At 47.4% G+C, this 15,930-nt stretch overlaps 7 protein-coding genes across 11 annotated transcripts; 2 read left to right on the top strand and 5 right to left on the bottom strand.

Annotated features, from left to right (window-relative positions):
• Window positions 1–2,580: 2,580 nt before the first annotated feature.
• LOC112344836 (60S acidic ribosomal protein P2-1-like) lies at window positions 2,581–3,145 on the bottom strand. Its single transcript, XM_024670296.1, has 3 exons — window positions 3,035–3,145; window positions 2,734–2,972; window positions 2,581–2,668 (listed from the first exon to the last, which is right to left on the bottom strand). The coding sequence occupies exons 1-3, from the start codon at window positions 3,120–3,122 to the stop codon at window positions 2,642–2,644; spliced, it is 354 nt and encodes a 117-aa protein (XP_024526064.1). The 5' UTR covers window positions 3,123–3,145; the 3' UTR covers window positions 2,581–2,641.
• Window positions 3,146–3,188: 43 nt separating this feature from the next.
• On the top strand, window positions 3,189–4,168 carry LOC9634003 (protein FATTY ACID EXPORT 7). Its single transcript, XM_002965741.2, has 3 exons — window positions 3,189–3,251; window positions 3,326–3,460; window positions 3,846–4,168. Exons 1-3 carry the CDS (start codon window positions 3,203–3,205, stop codon window positions 3,998–4,000), a joined length of 339 nt encoding a protein of 112 aa, XP_002965787.1. The 5' UTR covers window positions 3,189–3,202; the 3' UTR covers window positions 4,001–4,168.
• A 938-nt stretch (window positions 4,169–5,106) lies between these two features.
• Window positions 5,107–6,975, bottom strand: LOC9634002 (protein TIFY 10c). 2 transcript variants are annotated; one of them, XM_002965407.2, is made up of 5 exons: window positions 6,167–6,964; window positions 5,890–6,073; window positions 5,614–5,816; window positions 5,488–5,551; window positions 5,107–5,412 (listed from the first exon to the last, which is right to left on the bottom strand). In XM_002965407.2, exons 1-5 carry the CDS (start codon window positions 6,423–6,425, stop codon window positions 5,280–5,282), a joined length of 843 nt encoding a protein of 280 aa, XP_002965453.1. In that variant the 5' UTR covers window positions 6,426–6,964; the 3' UTR covers window positions 5,107–5,279. The 2 variants fall into 2 exon arrangements, with proteins under 2 accessions (XP_002965453.1, XP_024526063.1); XM_024670295.1 differs by having other exon boundaries at window positions 5,290–5,412; window positions 5,484–5,551; window positions 6,167–6,975.
• A 120-nt stretch (window positions 6,976–7,095) lies between these two features.
• LOC9634001 (tubby-like F-box protein 3) lies at window positions 7,096–9,477 on the bottom strand. Of its 3 annotated transcripts, none has more exons than XM_002965406.2 (4): window positions 8,597–9,475; window positions 8,427–8,514; window positions 8,231–8,372; window positions 7,096–8,172 (listed from the first exon to the last, which is right to left on the bottom strand). In XM_002965406.2, exons 1-4 carry the CDS (start codon window positions 8,993–8,995, stop codon window positions 7,509–7,511), a joined length of 1,293 nt encoding a protein of 430 aa, XP_002965452.1. In that variant the 5' UTR covers window positions 8,996–9,475; the 3' UTR covers window positions 7,096–7,508. The 3 variants fall into 3 exon arrangements, with proteins under 3 accessions (XP_002965452.1, XP_024526062.1, XP_024526061.1); XM_024670294.1 differs by having other exon boundaries at window positions 8,231–8,360; window positions 8,597–9,473; XM_024670293.1 differs by having other exon boundaries at window positions 8,231–8,514; window positions 8,597–9,477.
• A 243-nt stretch (window positions 9,478–9,720) lies between these two features.
• LOC9655371 (putative MYST-like histone acetyltransferase 1) lies at window positions 9,721–12,706 on the bottom strand. 2 transcript variants are annotated; one of them, XM_024670450.1, is made up of 10 exons: window positions 12,128–12,706; window positions 11,978–12,066; window positions 11,856–11,912; window positions 11,586–11,795; window positions 11,467–11,535; window positions 11,250–11,411; window positions 11,085–11,178; window positions 10,879–11,021; window positions 10,612–10,810; window positions 9,721–10,375 (listed from the first exon to the last, which is right to left on the bottom strand). In XM_024670450.1, the coding sequence occupies exons 1-10, from the start codon at window positions 12,648–12,650 to the stop codon at window positions 10,311–10,313; spliced, it is 1,611 nt and encodes a 536-aa protein (XP_024526218.1). In that variant the 5' UTR covers window positions 12,651–12,706; the 3' UTR covers window positions 9,721–10,310. The 2 variants fall into 2 exon arrangements, with proteins under 2 accessions (XP_024526218.1, XP_024526219.1); XM_024670451.1 differs by having other exon boundaries at window positions 10,263–10,372.
• Window positions 12,707–12,769: 63 nt separating this feature from the next.
• LOC9634000 (chloride conductance regulatory protein ICln) lies at window positions 12,770–13,841 on the top strand. Its single transcript, XM_002965740.2, has 6 exons — window positions 12,770–12,967; window positions 13,029–13,152; window positions 13,210–13,336; window positions 13,409–13,468; window positions 13,535–13,614; window positions 13,675–13,841. Exons 1-6 carry the CDS (start codon window positions 12,804–12,806, stop codon window positions 13,729–13,731), a joined length of 612 nt encoding a protein of 203 aa, XP_002965786.1. The 5' UTR covers window positions 12,770–12,803; the 3' UTR covers window positions 13,732–13,841.
• A 15-nt stretch (window positions 13,842–13,856) lies between these two features.
• On the bottom strand, window positions 13,857–15,901 carry LOC112344871 (pentatricopeptide repeat-containing protein At4g02750-like). The gene is made up of 2 exons (XM_024670400.1): window positions 15,774–15,901; window positions 13,857–15,674 (listed from the first exon to the last, which is right to left on the bottom strand). The coding sequence occupies exon 2, from the start codon at window positions 15,666–15,668 to the stop codon at window positions 13,857–13,859; it is 1,812 nt and encodes a 603-aa protein (XP_024526168.1). The 5' UTR covers window positions 15,669–15,674; window positions 15,774–15,901.
• Between the last annotated feature and the right edge of the window lie 29 nt (window positions 15,902–15,930).

The following is a 15,930-nucleotide window of genomic DNA, read 5'->3' as shown; positions in this document are numbered from 1 at the left end:
AAGACTGTGCTAAAAACGTTATAACTTCTTATCGTGCTTTACTTTAATAAAATGTGTGATTATAAATAGAAAATTTAATTAAAACATAATTTTAATCCTTATACACTCCAATAGATTAGTAAGTCATGCAGATAGGAAAATGACTAGTTGTGTCCATATATATAAGGGATTGCTTTTTGTGGTTTGTATTGGTTTGGAAAATATACAACCATTTTGAGTATATTTTATTTTATATAATTTCACATACTGCATTTACATATAAAGTAAAAAAAATATTATTACATAAGTTTAAGTATTTTTATTTAAAACTCTCAAATAAAAACAAAATAATAATGGAAGAATAAAGTTAAGAAAAAAATTGATAAAAACATAATTATATGACTAAGTTTTGATATATATTAAAAAATTTAACTAATTTTTCTATTCTACTTTAGTCACTTAACTACATCTTTGATCACTTTAAAGGGTCTCAGTCACAATCTTCATAAATCCTCTTCTAGACTTGAAGATTTGCTAGCTTTGTGAATGGCTTCTAGACTGTTCTACTTTTGCACTTAGTCCAAGTGCTTCACATGTCTGATTTTATAATAGACACCCAAAGGTACCATTTACATATCAACATATTATGCTAAAGCACATGTCTGATTTTATAATAGACACCCAAAGGTACTATTTACATATCAACATATTATGCTAAAGTTATATTCATTCATCTCTATTTTATTAATAGCCTAAAACCACCTATACCATAGTCCTATTTCCCAAAACTAGGCCATAGATGTCTATGAGTGGTCATCCCATGACTAAAATGACCAAGTCACTAACAGGAACCACAGTGTGCTATTGTTCATTGGGCCTATCCATATAGAAGTTGATGATGAAAACCTGTGCTGAATGGTGATCATGGTAAAGAAGCACCCTCATCACGTGCTCCATTATCTGTCTCATGGTACTGTTTGCAACAAGCTCCATTGCAAACTTGGAGTTGGAACCCGAGTCCTCCTCATCAATCCTAGACACCTTACGATCTTTAGGATGCCTAGGGACATGAAGAACACCCTTCCTTAATACCTTTTCTTCGGTCCCCACTAAGTTTCTCTTCATTCATATCTATGCTTGCCAACATTGCCATTAGGTTAGGGCTTGACTACTAAATCCCATTGAACTTTGGGACTTTCTTATCATGTGATTATCCTTGGTCACTTTACAAAAAGACTACTCCTCTTTTTTTCCACAGTTCAAAATTTTGGGATGATATTTGAAACACCATAGCTTAATATAAACCTCATGGATACTCCCTCCACTTTTTGCTTCTAAGTGCCTTAGCCATATGGCTAGAGTGAGGTTCTAGTGAGCCACGCTAAGTGTTCAAGTAGGTAATACCACCCATACTTGAATTGAGAACATTAACCATTCAATCTTTTGGGGGAGTTAGAGTCAAGTCTTGAATACTTCACTAAATTATCCCACTTATTCATTCGTGTTCATTTTAATCTTGAATTCCTCAATGATTATATCATCAACCCCCATGTGGGTGTAGCCTTTTTTAGCAAAACTAGTTTCACTGAAGTCCAACCCCCACACTCTCCTTATTATACTTTTGGGACTGCCCTGGCCTCACAAGAAAGGTGGTGAAGAACTTGAGTATCAAAAATTTTATAGCATAGGCTAGGAGAAGAACTTGAGCATCAAAGATTTTGTAGAATAGGCTAGTTTATGATGTTTTTTTGTATCAAAGTTGCATCATCATTAATTGTTTTACTCCCCAAGTATTCATGTATTTATTAAAGGTTTGCTTATAGGAAAATCTGAAACTTTTAAAGATTGCTTCATTAGGAAAGTGGCAAAAAAGAATTCAGGTTATTTGTCCCTATTTGTCCTTAAGTTAATTGGAAAAGGGGTAATTACTTCTTTATGATTATTTTATCTTTATTCATCCCCTAAAGTTTTTCAAAAATCCATTATAATAATATATCCAAATCTTATTTCATGATTACATACATTACAATTGCCCAATAAATGATAATTATCATATGCAAATCTTCATCTTAACAAAAACCAACTCCTCAACTCAAACCTCTTTCAAACTCTAACTTATGCTGGGCAATTTCAAATTTAATATAGTTATGAGAAATTATCACATTCACTTTGGTATGAAGTTTGGGGTAATCAAATTTCAAATATAAAATTGTATATTCCAAAAGGATATTGAAGCATGAGTGTCTTAGAAAATTGCATAGATTCTGATCAAAATGTTTTATTTCTAGCATAATATTGGCAATGGAATCCCACCACATAAATCACTCCACAGTAAACCAGACTTAAAACGTGATCTCAAAGAACAAACACTCCATACTTTTTCACACTCAATGAACGATGTGGCCTAACCATCTAGTATAACTTCTCCTCTAGTATAAGGCCCTATAATTTATCACTCTTTGAATCCTTCACACTATTGTGTAGTAGAATTCCTTTTCCACTTTTCCAGGCTCACATCCAAGCCCTCCCAAGTAAAAACAGGCACTCATACAAGCTCTATCATCCCAGCCAAGCAGTCCATAGAACTTATCGCTAGCTGTAGAAGTAGTAAAACTTATGAGCTTCGAATTTTCCATCTAGGAAGTATACAAAAAAAGCTTTCTCAGTCGAACAAGCTGAATCCCATGTCCTGCAGTAAGAAAAAGAAATAAATGACCGATCGACTAACACACAAACAAAAAGGAAAGCACTTACATCATCCGATTCTTCCTTTTCTTCCTTCTCTTCTTTCTTCTCTTCCTCGGCAGCTGGAGCGGCGCCGCCAGTCGCTGCGGCACCGCCACCTCCCCCACTGGCGGCCATCACTGCTCCGCCACCGCCTCCACCCCCGGAAGCAAATTTCTGGCTCCCCAGCTGGAGCAGCTCGTTCACGTCCTTGCCCTCCACCAGCTTGTAGAACAGGTCGAGCCTATCCTCCTCCACATCGGCGCCCACTGAAAGAGGGATTTTCGCGTCTCAAAACACAACAAACTCGATCGATCTTCAGCTCTCGTACCTGAGGCGAGGATTCCCTTGACATCGTCGGGCGATGGCGCGCCGTTTCCAGCGAGCATCGCCAGGAGGTACGCCGCGACTACCTTCATGACGCGCCGCCGCAAAGAAACCAGAAACCTAGAATCCTTAAAACCCTAATTTCTTCTCGCCCATAAACCCTAAATTCCTGATGCTGTTATCCCAGAGGCTCACGCTCGCCTATGCGGCAATCGTTGGAGGTAGGCAAGCGATCGAGGGATGGATCGGTCGATCGCGTCGGCATTTGATCGGTTTTTGTTCTTGTTTCGCGCAGTGGGCGGCATTATCGGCTATTTGAAGAGGAGGAGCGCCATGTCCTTGGTGTCTGGAATAGTCTCGTCTTGTCTCTTGGTGTATGTACACACGCAGCTACCTGTGAATCCAGTGGTGGCTTCGTCGCTCGGACTTGGTAAGAAGATCGAAGAACTCTCGCCATTTCCTGGCTATTAGTCTCTCCACTTTCTGTTCCATGGAAGACTTGGGCTTCGACTTCGAAAGCTGGTTTTGTTTTGTCATCCTTGCTTACCTGGTTTGGCTGAAAGGTATAGATTGCTTCTTTGAATCTTCGTGCTTGTCACTCGCTCGCCACGATTTTGTGAGATCATTGTGTGAGACGACTGACTTTTTCTTTGATACTGTTCTTAAGACTTCCGATGATTTCGCAGCTTGAGTAGCATTGCTGGCGATTCCAAATTCCTGTTGGATGTGGATGTGTGACTGACTGACTCGAGCACTTCTGCTCCTCCCTCTGACTTGACAACGGTTGCTTTTTTTTTTTTTGGTTTTCATCCCAGGAGTTTCAGCTCTTCTTCTAGTTGCCATGGGCAACCGCTTCCAGAAAACTGGCAAGCTTTTCCCCGCTGGGATCGTCGCGCTACTCTCATTTATCATGACCGGTGGCTATCTCCACGGGATCATCCACACTCGATCACACGCCACTTATACTTAAAAACTCCTTTCGGCTAGACTTGAAACGTTCGGTAACATATCTCTCGCGCTCGTTATAAATTAGTTTGCCATCGCTTTCTCGCATCTCTTTCTCCCTCACGCTATGTTGGAAGAGCAGGACTCTTCAAAGCTGGATTTGAGTGGTTCTCTTTCCACCTTTAAAGCTAAAGTGTCTCCCTCTGTTCAGTCCCGTGGTACTACCTCCTTGCTGGATTTCTACGGTAAGCAAAGGTAAGACGCAGGCAAACAAAACGTGGGCTCGCTTTGTTTACACTATTCCCTCCTAACTGCCACTAAACTTTGCGGCGTTTTTCACATTGCAGGTGGTCAGTCGGGCGGTGCACAGGTCGCCATTGCCGAGATTTTCGCCACGATGCCAGCTCGTGAGAAATCGCAAATAATCGCCGCAAAGCGCGAGGCGTTTCTTCTCTGTTTGAGAAGTTTATGTTTCTCGCTGCTGTGCATCAACCAGGGGGATACCAACTCGCCAGCCGCCGAGAGGCACTCATTTTCCTTCCTCGGAGGCAAGCTTTCTTGACTTTGTAACCTCCCTTTGTTCTTTCTTTACCTCTTTTCACTGCGAGCCAGCACGAGATCAGAGTTGCAGCCGAGACAAAACTTCTCGAGGACAACTTGGTTGACAAACTCGCGATAGAAGGCCAGCGATCACATTCCCAGGAACATTCGAGGCAGCAGCTCCAAAGGTAGCGTAAACCGGATCGCAACCTTGGAGCTGGTCAATTTGTGTATGTGATCGTTTGCTCCTTTCCGGAAAAGCGAACAGGAAAAACTGGGAGCGCGAGTTTTTTCTCGCAGCGAAGGAGACAGTGACGATGATGATGGTCGCTCGGTGGGGGTCAAGTCCTTACTCGAGTGATTGTGATTTCGTGCGCATCATCTTTCGGATTTCTCGATGATAATGGCCGGCACAAGACTTGAAACACGTTTTTTGGAGCGTCCGTGACACGCTAAAAAGCGGTGGCGCGTTTGTTCCAAGGCCCCTTTAGTTTACAGAAACAAACGTGGAAGTGTTTCACTGCCACCGTTCTTTTATGAGAAGAGACATTTTCTTTCCTGGGCCTTGTCAGCGTGTCAAGAGTGTATTTATTAGCTTCGACCATCTTTTCTTTATTCCATGAAAGAATTGCGTATGCTAAGTGTGTGTTTTGGTCATATTCACAATCACAAGTGTCAAACAGAAGAAGAAAAGAGAAAAGAAAAAGCACGAATCAAAATTGTCTGATAGTCGATCGATCGATCGAGAGCTTGGCCTCGATTTTTTAGTAGATTTGGAGAAAAGACGGCGGTTGGATCATCTCCCGAAGAAGGTGGTGCTGCTTCCTCGGTGGCGAACGGGGCGGAGTCTTGGGCTTGGAAGACGAGACGCTCTCCTTGTCAGACTTCGCAAAGAGTCTGAGGATCCCAAGAAAAAAAAACGAAAACACTCAGCACTAGATCTGTGCAAATCCAAGTTGTCTACTCACATACCTGTCCTTTCGCTTCTCGAGGAATCTGTGAAGAGAAGCCTTCCTCGCCTGTGGGAGATCCGCCACTGTAAAAACATCACGGCCCAGTAAGAACGACAGCCAAAGAAACGAAGAATCCAAAACTTACGAGTAAAGGAAGGCATGGCGGCAGCGGGCTTGGCGTCCTTTGCGGCGCTCGCGAGGAACTTTTCGGTGTGGGAGGCCGACGAGCACGTCGCATTTCCTGCCAAGATCATAATCGCCTGGGCCATATCGTCCGTGACGTCGTCAAAGACATAGACCATCCCATTGTAAAAGAGTGTGAGAGGAGCCCCTTTTGCCACCTCGGCTCTGCAAAGAAGAACAAAAGATCCAAAGGAAAGATATGAGTGGTGGTCTCTAAAACTCTCTTGATCGATCTTACCTCTCTTTTTCCGCGGCGAGATCGCTCTGGATTTCGTAAAAGATGGGCCTCACGTCCTCGGTCGCTGCTGCTGCCTGGACACCAATCCGCTGTCGCTTGATACCGACGTCCTGGATCGAGCCCAACAAAGGCAGCGTCAACGCGTCCCCATTCTCGGCGGAGCGCGCGCTGTGACACGGCGCGGCTGCATTGAGACCAAAGAACAAATCAGCAAAGAATGATAGATGGAATGGAACTCTTTCTCTCTCTCTCTCTTTTGATCTTTCACGCTTCCTACCTTTTCGCTTGAGACGCTGCTCATAAAGCTCCTTGAGATGCACGATGGCACTGGGCGGAAGCTTCTCGGAGAGTTGTATCTTGTCGGTGGAGGATTCCTCCAAGGAAGAACCGCCGCCGCCACCGACCGAGAGCTTCTTTCCAAACAGCGTCACGGTGTCCGTGGCAGCCGACGATCGCCTCTGCTGCTTCAAGCCCCGCAGCTCGATGATCTGCTTGAGCGTGCGGACGAGCTCCGTCTCGTTGTGTCCCGCCGCCATTGCGCGATCGACTGCCAAGCTACCTCGGACAATAGACCAGAAACACGCGCTCTAGACGTCCCACCAGCACATCGGCACCCGAAATATCGCACAAGCCCCCTCGATCTCTCAAATGCAGCGATCAAGATCGCCAAGAAGCCGCGATTCCTCTCAAGATCGCCAAGAAAAGCCGCGATTCCTCCCAAGATCGTCAAGAATCCACCAAACGACACAAAGATCCCAGCCAAGAACTCGCTCTAGCCCTCCGGCGCTGGTCGACGCGCCTTAAATCGAGAAGAGGAGCACACAAGAAAGGAGGAGAAAGAAGAGCGCCTCTTTTTTCGAAGCTGCACGCTTCCTTCCACACGCTTGCTAGCCTGTTTCCACGACTACTCCACCGCCCACACTACTAAGACCAACCAAGATCCCTAATCCAAGATTGCTTATACAACTAAACCCCTTGGCTATTTCTACCGTCCTTCTTCCGGACGGGAGACGAGGAATCACGACCTAGCCGCTATTCCACTCCACGGAGGGAAAGTTTTAAAAACCACGAGGTTCACTAAACAGCACGTGGAAAATGCGTTTACCTCACCCCCCCTTTATTTACATTTCACCCTTTACCTTTCACTTTACCCCAGAGCATATTCCCGACACGGGGTTCTGTTGGACTCCTGTCCCAAACAGGCACTTTTCCCACCTTTAAAAATACATTGTACATTATATTAACTTTTAGAACTTCCCCACCCTCGGAAAAAAATTTCTCAAGGTTCTTAACTCCCAAAGTCTACGAGCGAGCTCTTTTTTTCTTTCGTTTTTTCTTCTCTTTTCCTTCGCAAAAGAAGCTGGAAATCCAAATCTTCGAAAGAACGAACGAACATCACCTACCAGTCGGACCACCCAACACTTTTCGCAGCTTCTTCAACCTGTAAAAGCAATCCTTGAGCTCTCTGAAGCTTTTACGTAGGTACCTCAACCAATCTTCCCCTTCCCTGCTTTGTATCAATCCCCAGCAACGAATCAAACGCATGAAATGCCCCTCCAAACCTTCTCTTATTTTCGTAAGAGACCATCACCAGCGGCATCACCCACCGCTACCAAGAATCACTCGCAGGCCAGCTTCGTGTCAAAGCTGCTGAGGCAAATCCCGAATGCCTGGAAAGCCGACAGCGGATACCTGTAGTCCATGGTGAACATATCCTTTCCAATCTTCCCAAACTGTAGGAGGACCTTGTCATGGTCCGCGTGAGCCTGTTGCCCCGGCTCCAGAGCGGCCACCAGCTGGAAGTTCTTCACAGAGGCCACTGTAACACGGCCCCGGAAATTGAGACACCAGCACTGGAGTTGATCGTGCCACCTGGGGGCCTTGTTCTTGAGCACAAGCGGGCCGTCTTTGCTCATCACGCCGCTGTAAGGGACCACGACTGGAGCTGTGCTGCAGTCCGAGACCTTGGATTTGGAGACCGGGAACGGAAGCTGGGCGTCTTCCAGCGGGTTTGCAAATACCGTTGGAGTGGGGGCGACACCGCCTGGGTCCATGGCCGACGCCGGGATGGAGTGTATAGTAACTTGCATTCGCCTCGGCCCCCTCGTCCCGAGTACGTTTAGCTCGTAGGCGATGTGCGCCACGTTGTAACTCCCGGAGGGGACGCGCGGAGATATCTGTTTGGAGCCGAAGCGTCTCCCAACCCTGCTGTTGGAAGGCATTGCGCCAACGTGTGGAGGTTGACTATCATAAATCGTAAACTTGGTACCGAGAAAATTCGATCTGTTCACAGACACAAAGATCAGACACAATGACATCCAAAAAACAATGAAAACTTTACCGTAATTTCCCAACGTATGAAGTGCTTCCCCGCGAGAAATCTTCCGGATCGAGGGAAATAATGTAATCGGTGGTTGTCGCACGCCTTACCTTCCGTGCTGCCAGGAGAAACTTCCCGTGCTCCTGCAAGCCTGCATCAAAGTCTTCCGTACGTAAGAAACCGAACAAAAAAACATTAAAGAGTTGACTTTTCTTACTGGGAGAAAGCCCCAAGCACAAGTGATACGTCGACGTTGCCCTGTCTCGCTTGATGAAACACTGCATGGTAGCATCGCGCGGCCCAGGCTGTGAAGAAAAAACAGAAAGAAAGAAAGCGAGAAAAATCCATCAGAATCGTAGAGTAAAAGACCAAACAACACCACCTCACCTGTTTGAGCGATATGGGGAAGGTCAGCTTCCCCGACTGCTCGGGCGTCTTGACGAGCTCCTTGGCGATGTCTCTCCACTGGCTGCAAACCTCCGCGCACACCACAACGTTCTTGCGGGCGGGCCAAGTGTGCTCGCTCGACTCCAGCCGCTGGATCACATCGCGCAGGAGCTCCGGGGGCATGCTCGCCCATCTGCTTTGCTGGAGCACCACCACGTCCCTCACCGGCGGCTCGTCCAGCACCACGCTGTGCGACCTCGACCTGTGGTGGTAGGGGAGCCGGACCTCGAAGCTCCGCCTCGAGAGGCTGCCGATGCCATCTCTGATGTCTTGAAACTCGCGGAGGATGCTCCTGAGCGGCAGGAGAGACGATGAGGACGACGACTTTTTGCCCGACATTGGGAATCAACCAGCTGTCGCGCAGCGATTCCTCCACCTTCTTCTACAGTAGCAGCGGCAGCGCCGGGATCATTCCGACCAAAGTACACTGCCTCCGCCCACCTAGAAAACCCCCCATTCCAGGGAGTGATTATTTCAGATGCGCTACGGGACGCGGCGGCAGATCCCTAGCTCCTTTCCAAGATTACCGCAACCGCGAACCAGGAATCGACTGAATCAAAATTTCGATGCCACAAGGAGAATCTCACCGGCTTGGCGCTACGTGCTAGCGGCGGCGCGGGCCCGCGCCATCGATCGATCTCTCGCTCTCCATTCTCTCTCTCTCTCTCTCAAACCCTAGCTCAAAGAGAAAAGGGGAGAGAGAAAGAGAAGACCTACCCTCGCCCTAGTAGAGTTCTTCCCTAGTGGAGAGTGCAAAACAAAACCTGGCCACTGCTAAGATGAATGCGACTAAAACGCTCTCAGAGGGGCAGTACACGCAATACGTGGGTTTTTGGGCGGGCATTTGGGCGGCCGGGTGTAATTGCTGGCGCCAGACGATTTCTCCGTGACGTGTCAGAATCCCCGCCACGTGTACGCTACCCGTGTGCCGCAACGAATATGCCTTGCTTACATGTAACCTTTCAATCATCCACTTGAGACAGAATATGCTCTATTTGAAAATTTGACAATGACCAATCGGCCGCTTCTGGACGATGCTCCTATAGTGGTGCTGAAAAACCTTAGAAATTTATACCGGAGATGTATTTGAATAGGAAAGTGCCATGATTTGTAAGAAAAATATGATATAGGACTTGGCACAAACAACACTATCTTCATTATATGCTCAACCAAGCGTGACTTGATGATCTTGATGATGCATCTATAGACCTGGAAACACTCAATTCACCTCAGGCAGAACAATTGTGCCGCTAACAAGAGGCATTAGTTACCCCGAAAACAAAAGTGAATAGCGCTCAAGCCGAGAGAAGAAGGTAAGCTAGAGGTTCTCGAAGAACAGTCCTTTCGAAGCATTCTTTATCCTGATAAAAGCGAAACCACACCGACGATTAATTTCAACAGCTTAAATAGACTAACGAAAACTTTCGTCCTCCACTTACCTCCAGTGAATCGTGGCGAGTCGAGGACGATCCACTTCAAAAGGCCCGAGCTCTGGAAGTCAAACTTAAAAAGCCACAAGGCAGAAAGAGGAGATAGAAGGAGAAAAAAAAAAAAAAAAAACCAGTGACATTAGCCCAAGGAGAACTATGTGCATCAAAAAGGGATATGAGCTCACGAGGCACGAGCCAAAGACCTCTTTTTCCCGGATACTCTTTTATACACCTGAAGCCTTATGCGCGGCCTTTTTCGAACTATAAGTTTTCATGAGGCTTCCATCTTCTGTCAAAAAAAAAAAAAAAAGTAGATAAAGATCATGGTTAAAACAATGCACCAATGCCCCCCACACCCAGGTGCAAGTCTCTCTGCCTAACTCGCATATAAATACATACAGCATTAAGCTAGCAGCAGCACACAAATTGTTAGAAGGAACCTACAGCCTACGTCCTGAAAGACTGAAAAACCTCACCACCAGGACTGCAAGCAGAAACCACGACTTACAGGCAGTTTCTACCCACCCTGCTCCTTATATGGTGTCCAGATTAGCTTCGAAGGGTCCACTTCTAGCCCCGAGCGTCCAGCCGCCTTGAGGTGCCGGTCCAGGAGTTTGGGGTCCGCGCAGATCACGTACTGCCCCTTCCGGTACTGGATCAGCTCTAGCTGCTGTAGCGTGTTGATGACATCTTCACTTCGAATTGCTGTCATATCAGTTAGCTCCTGTGGAAGTGTCACACCAATTGTTTTAGAAAAAGGAACTATATCCAGCAGTAAATAAATGCGCATACCTTAATGGACACATTTCCCCGATGCTTCTTCAAGATGTCGAGTAGGACCCTCGTCCAGTATCCCCTGTAGCTCAGGAGTCCGAGATCCGACAATGGCCGCTCCGGTGTCCCGACTTTGGTTTCTTTTTTCGAAAGTTCGTATGCTGCCAAAGAAAACTCGGCTGGTGTTAGCAGGCGCAATAAGATCCCAAGAATATAAAACTCACAGAATGCAATTAAAAATTTGCCGTATCCTTTCCGTTGGTAAGGCGGCAGTGTCAAAATGCACGCCAAATTGTAACCTTCTTCAGAGTGTTTTTCCTAAAGTAAGAAAAGAAAAGCGGAATAAATTAGTGGAAAGAACAATTCGAAGGGTAGGCGATATTGTTTACCTTTGAGAAGTAGCCAACCATGTGGCATCCTCGATCGTCACATTCGCAAAGAATGTAAAATAGAAAGAGGTCTACATCATAATACAAGGTCTTGTGGTCCAGAAAAAGCTTTGCTAGATAGCAAAGGTTTTGCGAGTAAACTTTGTTCTTTCTCCCATCCACCTGTTGCGCGCAAATTGTTAACACGTCACTGGAGACAAGACAAGGGATAGCGTACCTCAAACATTGACAAAGATCCATTGCGATAGATTTCGTCACCGGGAGGATGCTTCAGGTCGCATTTTCTCTGAAACATTAAATGACTTGAGAATTAGTACAAAACGAATCAACAGTTACCATGTGCCTTTGGAGCTGCTCTTTACGTTTGACGAAAGCAAGACAAAACTCGCAGAAGAAGAGTTTGTTGCAGTCACTGTACTCTGGAGGGAATGGAGAGAAATACCATGTATCAATCTCATATCTTCCAAGTTCTATTTTTCCGATGTTCTTGACTTTAGTTATCTCCTCGTGCTCCCGGAGACTAGCTGCATCAAAATCTTCGTGCCCCTGTAACGAAAATAAAACCAATCCAGAATTTCAAATTAGAACTTGGAAATTCGCACTCACCTCCTCAACATGAGTTTCGTCAATCTTGCGCTTCTGATGTCTAGTCATCTTCAACCCCTGGATCCAGAAATTCCAAGAAGAGCTTAAGACGGTCGAGCAGAAAACAAAACACTCTCACGTACCTTATCTTCAACTTTCTCTACAGCATCAGCTTCGGTGGCATCAAGGTTAAGCTGGTCGAGTTTAACCCATTCGTCTAGCCTCCGATTAACTAGAATCACAAACAGGTAGACATCAGCGAAAAGGAAGCGAAAAGAAAGAGGGAAACTTACACTCTGAGTAGTGAACGTAGTAGTGGTACTCATCGTTCACCTTCTTGCGCTCTATGATCGTCACTGGATGATACTTATCGTCCCTCCATCTACAAGTCAGCTTCGTCCCTACCTCGAGCGGCAAAAGCACTCGATTCTTCCGCTTCCGGCAGCTGCCGCCGTCCTCCCCGCTGCTGTCAAACATCTGCATGGAGCCGCCGCCGCCGCTAAGGCTGGGGCTGAGCGAAAGAAGCCGTCCATTGCTGCCATTGCTCCTCAGCGGCTCCTTGAAATCCAGGTCGCGCATATCCCCGAGGTCCTCACTGAGATTCGTGACCACGGGATCGACGGGAATGCCTCCCCCCTTCTCAAAATACATCGAGGAGCCATTGAGGAGCTCCGCATTCTCGTCACTGCCTACCGCCAAATCGTCCAGCTCCAGCGGGGGAGGCGGCTCATCCGGATCATCCAGCCCCGTAGCCTCCGCGTCGAGCTCCGCCGACGGCGCTTCCGCTTCCTCCTCCATCCCAACCAGAGCTGCCATTCCCTAAGTCCTCAGCATCGATAAAACCCTAGCCCTAAACCTAGCGCCATAGCCAGATAGTTTTCTGTCCACGTGGACGCCACTGAGCATATCCCTAAGCATATTCTATTTGGGGTTTAGGGCTCAGGGTTTCTTTATAATCGCGCTCGATCGATGAAGAGCGGTGGTCTCGTCGCTGTGCCGGACCGCGGCGGCGATGGCGCGCCGATTCTGGACGAGGCCGAGGGCGAGAGCTTCGCGATGCTGCAGCCGTTCGTGGGAATCGTGCTTGGCGACTCGGATGCTCAAGAATCCGGGACTCTCTACATCACGACGAGGTAAATCTTCGTGATCCCTCATTCTCTTTTGAAATTCTTTTGAAATATTTGATTCCAACAGGAGGCTCGTGTGGCTGAGTGATCGCGACATTAGCAAAGGCTATGCTGTGGATTTTCTTTCCTTGTCTATGCACGCCATCTCCAGGGACCTGGAAGCTTATCCTTCGCCTTGCGTGTACTGCCAGGTATGTTTTCAGGGACTTTGCCTCCTTGGAGTCGAATGAATTACCGCGTGAGTTTAGATCGAAAACGGTGACGACGAGTACTGCGAAGACGATGAAGACGAAGAAGAGGATGAAGTTGCCAATGGCGACGCAAATCTGTCCAAAATACGAGAAATGCGGCTTGTGCCACAGGATCCAGCAGTGTGTATCCTTTTTTCTCCCAGTTGCTCGTAGATGAATGGTGACCAGACTGGTTATCCTTGACGACGAACTGTAGTGGATAACATATTCCAGGTCCTCTGCGAGTGTGCTGCCTTGAATCCCGATCCTCAAGGAGGTATAGTTTTCCCTTCGTGATATGCTCGTTGTTTTAGTTTCTGACTCGATGTTTTCTGTTTCATAGAACGAGAAGGCGAGGGCGAGTGGTTCTTCAATGCTGAAGAAGTGATGGCAAGCGAAAATCTGGAGCGTGGAATGGAAGGGGTAAAATTTTTCATCTATTTCCGTGACTTTCTTGTCTAACATGGTTCCTTCGCTTCACAGTTAGAAGTCCAGGACTCAAGGTTTGAGGATGCCGAAGAAGATCCCGAGGATGAGTAAACCATCTCCATTTTTATTTTCTCTTTCTTTTTCCTTGCTAAGCTAACGCTTTCTAATCGACCGATTCTGTACAACACTTTCTAGCTCAATGCTACACGTTTTGTATCAAATGGTATGCCTCGGTCCTAGAGGTACGTGTTTGCCAGCATCACGTAGGACGCAGGACTCTTTGGATTCAAGCTGACGAGACGGTCAGTAGCTTGTGCTGCTCGATCCGTGTCTTTGCAATTCCTGCAGGCACCGAGCAGATTCTTCCAGTCGAGCGCATCCGGCACGAAAGGCATGTTTTGCAGAAGGTCCTCCGCGTCCTTGAGATGACCCGTGCGAGCAAACAAGTCAAGCACACACCCGAAGTGCTGCTTGCTGGGTTTCAAGCGGTGGTCAGCACTCATGGAAGCAAACGAAGAACAGGCCGCCCGAACGTCGCCCTTGTGGCCGCAGATCCGGAGGAAGTTTATGAGCGAGATCTCATCGACGAGGAGTCCATTGTTCTGGCAGGAATGGAAGAGCTCGACACCAAATTCCGTGAAGTTCTCGTGAGTGCAAGCCGACAGCATCGTGTTCCAGGCGACCAAGTTGTGATCCGGCATTCGCTCGAAGATCTTCTTAGCGATCTCCAAGTGACCATTCTGGACGTAGGAAGCCAACAACGTGGTCCAAGTTATAACGTTCTGAACTGGCATTGCGTCGAATAAATCCCTCGCCTCTTGGAGGTATCCTTTCTGTCCAAACGCCGATAGCATCGTCGCCCAGGAGATTATATCCCACTCTCTCATTTGATCGAGAAGGCATTTGGCTTCCTCCAGATGCCCAGCTCGGGCATATGCTGCGTGAAGAGTGTTCCACGATAAAATATTTGTTACGTGCATGGAATCTATAAGCTGCTGGGCCTGACGGTAATCCCCGTTATGGGAATATGCCGTCAACATTGCGTTCCACGAGACGAGATTGTGCACGGGCATCGAGTGAAACAGCTTAGCAGAATCTTCTATATGCCCGTTGACGGCATATGCTGTCAGCATCGTTATCCATGATACCAAATCCCGCTGCTTCATCGTGCTAAAGATTCTCCTCGCGTCGGTTAACCTGTTGTTCTGCGCGTACGCGGCAAGCATTGAGTTCCACGACACAATATCCCAATACTTCATGCCAAGAAAGATTCTCTCAGAAAAACAGAGATGCCCGTTTTGGGCATAAGCGGACAACAGAGAGTTCCACGAGATCAGATCCGTCTCTTGCATGGAATCAAACACCGCCTGGGCCTCTTTAAGGTTCCCATTCTGCGCATACGCGGAGAGAAGCGCGTTCCACGACGCCAAGTCTCTCTCCGGCATTAAATCAAACGTTTCCTTAGCTCTCTCCAGATACCCGTTTTGAGCATACGACACGACGACCATCGTCCACGATATTAAATCCCGCTCCACCATCTCACCGAAAACTCTAGCCGCGTTCTTGGCACGCGCGTTCCTCGCATATGCCGAGAGAATCACCGTACAAGACACCAAGTCCTTCTCCGGCATGGATTCGAACACCCGCTCGGCTTCCTCCAGATGCCCGGTTTGGGCATTAGCGCTAAGCATCGTCGTCCACGACACTAGCGTCCTTGCGGGCATCCGGTCGAAGAGATCTCTCGCGGAATCCATGGCTCCATTCTGGGAGTAGGCCGTGATCAACGCCACCCAGGTGTAGCAGTCCTTGGACGTTGTCTCGCGAAACACGCGGGCGGCGTGCTCGGGACTTCCACACCTGCCGTACAGTTGGATCACTAAGTTGGACACGAATGTATCATCTGCGAGTGACACGAGGCTGCTGATTTTGACGACAGCTTGAGTGGCGTCCGCGATGCTCTTGCTGCACGATCTGGCGAGCTCGATCGCGAAGCTTCGCTGGTCTCTAATTTGCTGGTGGTGGTGGTGGTGGTGGCTTTCAGCTAGCATCGCAACCTGGAACTCTCACGAGAAAAGAGAAAAGCTATCAGCAAGCCTGATGCCAGTCATCACTAAAGAGAGATTATAAAACGCAAAAAGAATCTTGCAGTGTACCTTTAAGGAACTATTTGATCTTTCTTTCCAGCGGGGCACCACCTAGAGGACGATGACATCACGAAACATTTAAGAATAAAGTACCTCCAGGACGGAAAATGGATTGGCCGGTTGGTGCGACGAAACAATGCGTTTGACCCTCGCCAGAGATTTCAAA

The sequence above is a fragment of the Selaginella moellendorffii genome, unplaced genomic scaffold, assembly GCF_000143415.4.
Source record: "Selaginella moellendorffii unplaced genomic scaffold, v1.0 SELMOscaffold_6, whole genome shotgun sequence".
In the NCBI taxonomy this organism is placed as follows: domain Eukaryota; kingdom Viridiplantae; phylum Streptophyta; class Lycopodiopsida; order Selaginellales; family Selaginellaceae; genus Selaginella; species Selaginella moellendorffii.
This window is presented reverse-complemented; position numbering and strand designations above follow the sequence as displayed.

Bases quoted from the DNA above. Each gene is read 5' to 3' on its own strand.
- LOC112344836 (XM_024670296.1), bottom strand. From the start codon at position 3,122: ATGAAGGTAGTCGCGGCGTACCTCCTGGCGATGCTCGCTGGAAACGGC. The intron at 2,973-3,034 runs GTACGAGAGCTG...TCCCTCTTTCAG, and splicing joins CAAGGGAATCCTCGCCTCAG to TGGGCGCCGATGTGGAGGAG. The intron at 2,669-2,733 runs GTAAGTGCTTTC...TTCTTACTGCAG, and splicing joins AAAAGGAAGAATCGGATGAT to GACATGGGATTCAGCTTGTT.
- LOC9634003 (XM_002965741.2), top strand. From the start codon at position 3,203: ATGCTGTTATCCCAGAGGCTCACGCTCGCCTATGCGGCAATCGTTGGA. The intron at 3,252-3,325 runs GTAGGCAAGCGA...TGTTTCGCGCAG, and splicing joins CTATGCGGCAATCGTTGGAG to TGGGCGGCATTATCGGCTAT. The intron at 3,461-3,845 runs GTAAGAAGATCG...TTTTCATCCCAG, and splicing joins GGCTTCGTCGCTCGGACTTG to GAGTTTCAGCTCTTCTTCTA.
- LOC9634002 (XM_002965407.2), bottom strand. From the start codon at position 6,425: ATGGCGGCGGGACACAACGAGACGGAGCTCGTCCGCACGCTCAAGCAG. The intron at 5,817-5,889 runs GTAAGATCGATC...TCTTCTTTGCAG, and splicing joins CTCGCCGCGGAAAAAGAGAG to AGCCGAGGTGGCAAAAGGGG. The intron at 5,552-5,613 runs GTAAGTTTTGGA...ATGTTTTTACAG, and splicing joins CGCCATGCCTTCCTTTACTC to TGGCGGATCTCCCACAGGCG.
- LOC9634001 (XM_024670293.1), bottom strand. From the start codon at position 8,995: ATGTCGGGCAAAAAGTCGTCGTCCTCATCGTCTCTCCTGCCGCTCAGG. The intron at 8,515-8,596 runs GTGAGGTGGTGT...TTTTCTTCACAG, and splicing joins TCCCCATATCGCTCAAACAG to CCTGGGCCGCGCGATGCTAC. The intron at 8,173-8,230 runs GTAAAGTTTTCA...GTCTGTGAACAG, and splicing joins TCATACGTTGGGAAATTACG to ATCGAATTTTCTCGGTACCA.
- LOC9655371 (XM_024670450.1), bottom strand. From the start codon at position 12,650: ATGGCAGCTCTGGTTGGGATGGAGGAGGAAGCGGAAGCGCCGTCGGCG. The intron at 12,067-12,127 runs GTAAGTTTCCCT...TTGTGATTCTAG, and splicing joins CTACGTTCACTACTCAGAGT to TTAATCGGAGGCTAGACGAA. The intron at 11,412-11,466 runs GTACGCTATCCC...TGCGCGCAACAG, and splicing joins GATCTTTGTCAATGTTTGAG to GTGGATGGGAGAAAGAACAA.
- LOC9634000 (XM_002965740.2), top strand. From the start codon at position 12,804: ATGAAGAGCGGTGGTCTCGTCGCTGTGCCGGACCGCGGCGGCGATGGC. The intron at 13,153-13,209 runs GTATGTTTTCAG...GCGTGAGTTTAG, and splicing joins CGCCTTGCGTGTACTGCCAG to ATCGAAAACGGTGACGACGA. The intron at 13,469-13,534 runs GTATAGTTTTCC...TCTGTTTCATAG, and splicing joins GAATCCCGATCCTCAAGGAG to AACGAGAAGGCGAGGGCGAG.
- LOC112344871 (XM_024670400.1), bottom strand. From the start codon at position 15,668: ATGCTAGCTGAAAGCCACCACCACCACCACCACCAGCAAATTAGAGAC.